Here is a 6,051-nt window from a genome sequence, read left to right as displayed (position 1 = left end):
ACTTGCTGTTTCTCAACTGGATTTTTCCACTGCTGGCTAGAAAGAACGAGAAACTACAGAAGGAGAACGTGAGTTTGTACTCTGCCTAGAATAATGTAACCGAGCTATTTTCTCGCCCGGTGCGGGATTCGACACGGGGTGTACTGCACCACAAGGCGACATCACTAACCGCTCGACTAAAGGGTCAGACCCTCTAGTTCAGGGGTGTCAAACTCCAGGCCTCGAGGGCCGTTATGTATGCAGGTATTTGTTGCAACCATGCACTACACCACCTGATTAAACTAGTTCCTTTCCCAAATCAGGTGGTGTAGTGCACGGTTGCAACAAATACCTGCAGACACTGCGGCCCTCGAGGCCTGGAGTTTGACACCCCTGCTCCAGTTGATCGGCCAGTGGGTCTTATTAGTAGTTTGCAGTCGTCACCCTCTCCCGGAAGCGCGCCCTCGCACTTTGTTATTCCCGCGCTCCAAAGAGACTTCTGAGGATCTGCACACTTCTGGATCCCACCGCTGCCACCAATGTAACCGAGCTGTTTTCTCGCCCGGTGCGGGATTCGACATGGGGTGTACTGCACCACAAGGCGACATCACTAACCGCTCGACTAAAGGATACAATAACATCCGGAAATACATGCGTGTAATTCTGAATCCATTCCTGTTGAACAGAAACGACCACACCTGGTTTACTGATCCGAGACACTTGACAATTCCAAACGTGAGTTTGAACGGATTCATTGACGAATTCAAATGTGAACACCATCTCTCAGATTCAGAGATACTGAACTTCAACATCACGTTAGTCAACGATGCAAAGAAGCTACAAAGTGCCTCTGGGACGAGATTCCCAGAAAACAAATGCTCTTTCTTGATCCCCTGAACCCCAAACCCAACATCACGCAGAGGTTTATAAAAAACGTGTCTGTTCCCGAACTGCAGTCACAGTACCTCGTCTTTTGCGAAGATGATGGCATAAAGACATTATTCATGTCTGACCGATGCAGCAGTGACCTGGTCAAATTCTTGTGCCATCTGTTTGAGAACAGCGAGGAGTACAATGGACCGAGCAAACTTGCAGCACTCCTGCTCACATTAAGCCCAGACACCTGCAGCTGTGAGCGAGGTTTCGGTCATATGAACGCTGTTAGATTTTAAATACGAAATAAACTTGGAGCATGCCGCATTGATGCCTGTCAGGATTGTCACCTGCCCATATACAACGGCTGACTTTCCAGTCTGCAAGTTTTCATCATAACAAGGTAGGGCACTGCTTCTTCATGTCAGAAATACTATCATTTTAAAATCATGTAGTATATTAAAACATGTAGTATGGCACATTGTGAGGTCTAGCATGCAATTATTTGTTTTGGTAATATTTGACCACTTCACATTTTCTATGTCCGTGGTAAAAATCGCATTTTGACCAAAAAGGCCGTCACAAGCCGACCCGGTGATGACCCCTGCACTGGACACACGTCAGTTGGGGGGGGGGCACATCCCAATTCAACGTTTTCAAGGCAAAATATTATTTGCCTAATGTTATTCATTTTTAAGGGTATTTAGTGAAGCCAAAGAAACAACTTTAACAGTTAGCGACCAAACCTAGCTCTCAGTTGTGTTTTATTGTCTTCTCAATGTGAAGACACTCGAGGATAAGGGAACAGATTAGATGGGTTTAACCTATTTGCATAACTGTACAGAATTTTATAGCCCAGGAAAATGTGCTGATAAACTTCCACATGGAGGTTGGATTCATTTAAAAGGGACCTCTGTCCCAGCTGGATCTCAGACTTGTGAGGGTCATCATCGACAGCAATGGCTTGGCTGATACTTCTTCTCCTGTCGCTATGGGCTGGTGAGTATTCAGTAATGTCTGCCTTGTGTGTCACACTTCTGATGATTCATGTTACTTTTCTTTGCGTTTACCTTGTCGTGTTTGTATTGTTGGAACTGAGGAATGTTTGTTGAGTTAATTTCATGTGTTTCAGCGGAGGGTTTTGCCAGCACAGCATTCCCATTATTCACATTACATCAGATTACTGCTTTAAAGAGTACTATCACCCCAATTACCAGCGGTGCGCTGCCCCTTTGTCATCTTTAAAAGATGCTCGGGGCGTCCGGGAAACGTGGCGGTCTATTCCGTTGAACACGGCCATCGCCGGTTCGAATCCCCGTGTTACCTCCGGCTTGGTCGGGCGTCCATACAGACACAATTGGCCGTGTCTGCGGGTGGGAAGCCGGATGTGGGTATGTGTTCTGGTCGCTGCACTAGCACCTCCTCTGGTCAGTCGTAGCGCCTGTTCGGGGGGGAGGGTAACTGGGGGAAATAGCGTGATCCTCCCACGCACTACGCCCCCCCCCCTGGTGAAACTCCTCACTGTCAGGTGAAAAGAAGCGGCTGGCGACTCCACATGTGGTAGTCTGCAGCCCTCCGAGCATCAGCAGGGGGGTGGAGCAGCGACCGGTAGGGCTGGGAAGAGTGGGGTGATTGGCTTGATACAGTTGGGGGAAAAAATGGGGGACCCCCCCAAAAAAAAGATGCTCAGAGACAGGATTTTCTTTTTTCTTTCTTTCCAAAATATCACCAAAATAACATTCCATCTTGAGACTTGTTTCATGTGCTCGTTAGTAGGTCACGACTGAAGACTGAAAAGGGAAATACTGCATCGATGAACAATCAAGAGGATTGTTAGTTACCTTGTTTCCTTGTTAGTTACCTTGTTAGTTACCTTGTTTCCTTGTTAGTTACATTGTTTCCTTGTTAGTTACCTTGTTAGTTACCTTGTTTCCTTGTTAGTTACCTTGTTTCCTTGTTAGTTACCTTGTTACCTTGTTTCCTTGTTAGTTACCTTGTTTCCTTGTTAGTTACCTTGTTACCTTGTTTCCTTGTTAGTTACCTTGTTTCCTTGTTAGTTACCTTGTTACCTTGTTTCCTTGTTAGTTACCTTGTTTCCTTGTTAGTTACCTTGCTTTTCAACATATAATGAGAACTTACTGTTTATTCTATTGCACAAAATATTTGGTGGGTCCTGGGCCTAAAAGTGTCTCCACAGGTGGGTGACGGCATGAGAAAGATGGGAACCTCTGTGTAAAGGACAGAAGCAGCATTTTTTCCTCTTAATTTATCAAGAGTTACCTCCAAGAACTGCTTCATATCTTCTTTCAGTTTCAAGATACTTGCAAACTGGCTTGTTGCATCTTGTTTTGAAGAGCATCTGTACTCCTTTTTTACTGATCTTTCTATCGATCAATCTATCTATCGTTTGATTTGTTCATTGATAATATTTTTGTCAGTTTTATTTTGGATTAGAGCAAACTCTGGTGAGTCATGACAGCTATCAGCTGTGTTTGTATCCTCCACGTTAGCAACCCTTCAGCTCACTCGGTGCTTTTCTCCCCCCCGTGGCTGATCTCCTCTCCCGTTTGTGTTGCGAGTAATTGGTGGACAACGCTCCTTCTCCTTCAGATGTCACTTTGGGAGGTGTGGAGAAAAGGATCATTGGAGGTCATGACTGTGGAAAAGATGAACGGAAGTTTCATGTCCGTCTGAGCATAGGTGGCCAACTTGAATGTGGTGGATCTCTGATCAGTGATAAGTGGGTTCTAACTGCAGCTCACTGCTGGCTTAAAGTGAATGATCAGAGGTGAGAAATGAATAACTAACTTAAAACTGTGTGATAGTGTGTGACTTTCTCTACGATGATGTTAAGAGAACCGATCTGTATCTTAAAGGATGTTAATGGGCAGGAGAAAACAAGTTTAGATGTGTTATCCATGATGAAGAAAGGGACAGAGTTTGCTGAACTGGGTTTTTAACCTCCAAAATGTCAGGAGTCTTGAAGCAGAACCAGGAGTACATCCATCTGGTGGCACAAGACAAACGATAGCAGAACACAAGATATATATGGAAGGTACAAATAAACATGACATCATGCTGCTGAAGCTGTCGACAGCTGTGACAGGGATTGCACCAGTGGATCTACCCGACTGTACGAAGAGTGTTGTACCTGACCCAAAGAAGTGAGTTATTTATTCATTTATTTATTTTACTTGACTAAGTCTGCTGAAAACATACCATGCTCTTTCCTGTGATTGGCTGCTACAAACACAATTCCACACGAAGACGTGGATTAACCAAATAAAATTACAGTCTCCCACAGTTGGCGATGGCGATATTAAAAGATTGTGGTTTCTAACCTTCCAACTACGAGATGTTTAAATAGCTCTTAGCCTCCATTCCATCCACAATCATGATGCCATCATTTACAAGCAGTCTGGATTATCTTTGGGGCTGCTTTTCATGGGAATGAATTTCTGTCATGTCTTTTGCCTGATTGTAAATGTGCCCAAATTCACTTCTTTCTTTTTTTTTGGCACACATTGTTCCACAGTCCTCAAACCAGCGGTGGGGTCAAAGTTCAGGTCGCTGGCTACGCTAACTATGTTGGAAAACCTGGAGATGTAAAAGCAGGTGAGGTTATGGTGGCACATCAGTCTAAAGAACACAGTATATATGTTTCAAACACACTGTGAGTCCTAAATCTGTCTCATTAGCTTTATCAGATTATGCACCCTTCCTCTCTCCCATCTTTAACACATACAAGCTATGGCTGCTACTGCAGATACACCATGTAGACAGTGTTAAGAAGATGACGTTACAACAACTTGACAAGCACAGATCAGGCCTGGTCATTATCAGGGACTCTACACGTTTTCATTTCTACTTTCAATTTTAAGTTGTCATCTTTACGATTCATTTTTAGTCCTGATCAGTGACGGGATTTTGGCCGACATGAAGTCTTTACTGTCTGTAGTTGATATTTGGTCTTCATAACCAGGACTGACTGCATATAACGTTTTATTTTGTTAGTGAGCACAGTGGAAGTTATTTCATTGCAAAACCATTTGCACCGGTCGGTTTCTGCAGATACAGAACTCCAGCATCCTCTCATCACCGTGTATTTTTCTAGCCCTCCCACAACACCTCCCTGCCACCCTGCAGTGTGTCGACATGGAAACGGTTGCGTGTGACGACGATACTGTTCAGGGTTTCGTGCGGCGCCGTTTCTGTGGCAAAACATCAGATGGAGTTGATACCTGTCCGGTGAGTAAAGTTTTTCTTTTCCAAGAACTATAATCTCACGGCTGCTTGCTGAAAAAATTGCCCGGAGGAAGATAAGGAATATTTGGTTGCACCTTTTGAATATGTCAAATGAATGGAGAGAGAGAAAATAAACAATGCCGTGTGGAAAGTTTTATTTTATTTTTTTCAAATTCCTTTGACTTTCAATGTGCTCAAAAACTAAAGGTGGCTTTTACCAGGAGTGACTATTTCACTTTTCTTAAAAGCAACTTTGACGCCGCTTTCCAAGACGTGTTGCTCTCTGACTCCATCTTCTCTCGGTGCTTTAGGGGGATTCTGGTGGAGGGGTGGTGTACGACAAGAAGATTTATGGTGTCCACAGCGGGAGTGGGACGGAGGTCTGTAGTTCACCAGCCAGGTTCATGGATGTCTGCAGGTACTTGGATTGGATCAAGACAACTATCCAGGGTTAATGACTCATAATAATAAAGAATAAATGTTGAGATCTCTCATCTCCCTACAAGAACATGTTGTCATTGCTTTCTTCTCTTTATTTAAGTGTCTCATTATTAGTTTCGCTGTAATGTAGATACTGCTTTGCTAATGGAACAATGCAGTTTGCAGTGAACACTAGTGAGGTTTTCTCACCTGTGTCCTGTTTCACAATGCTTCACAGAACCAATGAAAGGACAGGAGACAAGTGAGAAATGGCCTGTGAATAAAAACACAGAGTGATTAAACTTCAGAAAGGTGCACACGGGCGTCCGGGTGGCGTGGCGGTCTATTCCGTTGCCTACCAACACGGAGATCGCCAGTTCGAGTCTCTATGTTCCCTCCGGCTTGCTCGGGCGCCCCTACAGACACAACTGGCCGTGTCTGTGGGTGGGAAGCCAGATGTGTCCTGGTCACTGCACTAGCGCCTCCTCTGGTCGGTTGGGGCGCCTGTTTAGCGGGGGAGGGGGAACTGGGGGG

General features: G+C 44.7%; 1 protein-coding gene across 1 annotated transcript; it reads left to right on the top strand.

The window, feature by feature from the left end:
• Positions 1-1,801: 1,801 nt before the first annotated feature.
• Positions 1,802-5,670, top strand: LOC130113488 (trypsin-4-like). The gene is made up of 6 exons (XM_056281104.1): positions 1,802-1,851; positions 3,463-3,640; positions 3,828-4,016; positions 4,388-4,467; positions 4,967-5,100; positions 5,409-5,670. The coding sequence occupies exons 1-6, from the start codon at positions 1,812-1,814 to the stop codon at positions 5,550-5,552; spliced, it is 765 nt and encodes a 254-aa protein (XP_056137079.1). The 5' UTR covers positions 1,802-1,811; the 3' UTR covers positions 5,553-5,670.
• The last annotated feature ends 381 nt before the right edge of the window (positions 5,671-6,051 follow it).

This window comes from Lampris incognitus, chromosome 5, assembly GCF_029633865.1.
Source record: "Lampris incognitus isolate fLamInc1 chromosome 5, fLamInc1.hap2, whole genome shotgun sequence".
Taxonomy (NCBI): Eukaryota; Metazoa; Chordata; class Actinopteri; order Lampriformes; family Lampridae; genus Lampris; species Lampris incognitus.
The sequence above is the reverse complement of the archived record's forward strand: the minus strand, read 5'-3'. Positions and strand labels throughout refer to the sequence as shown.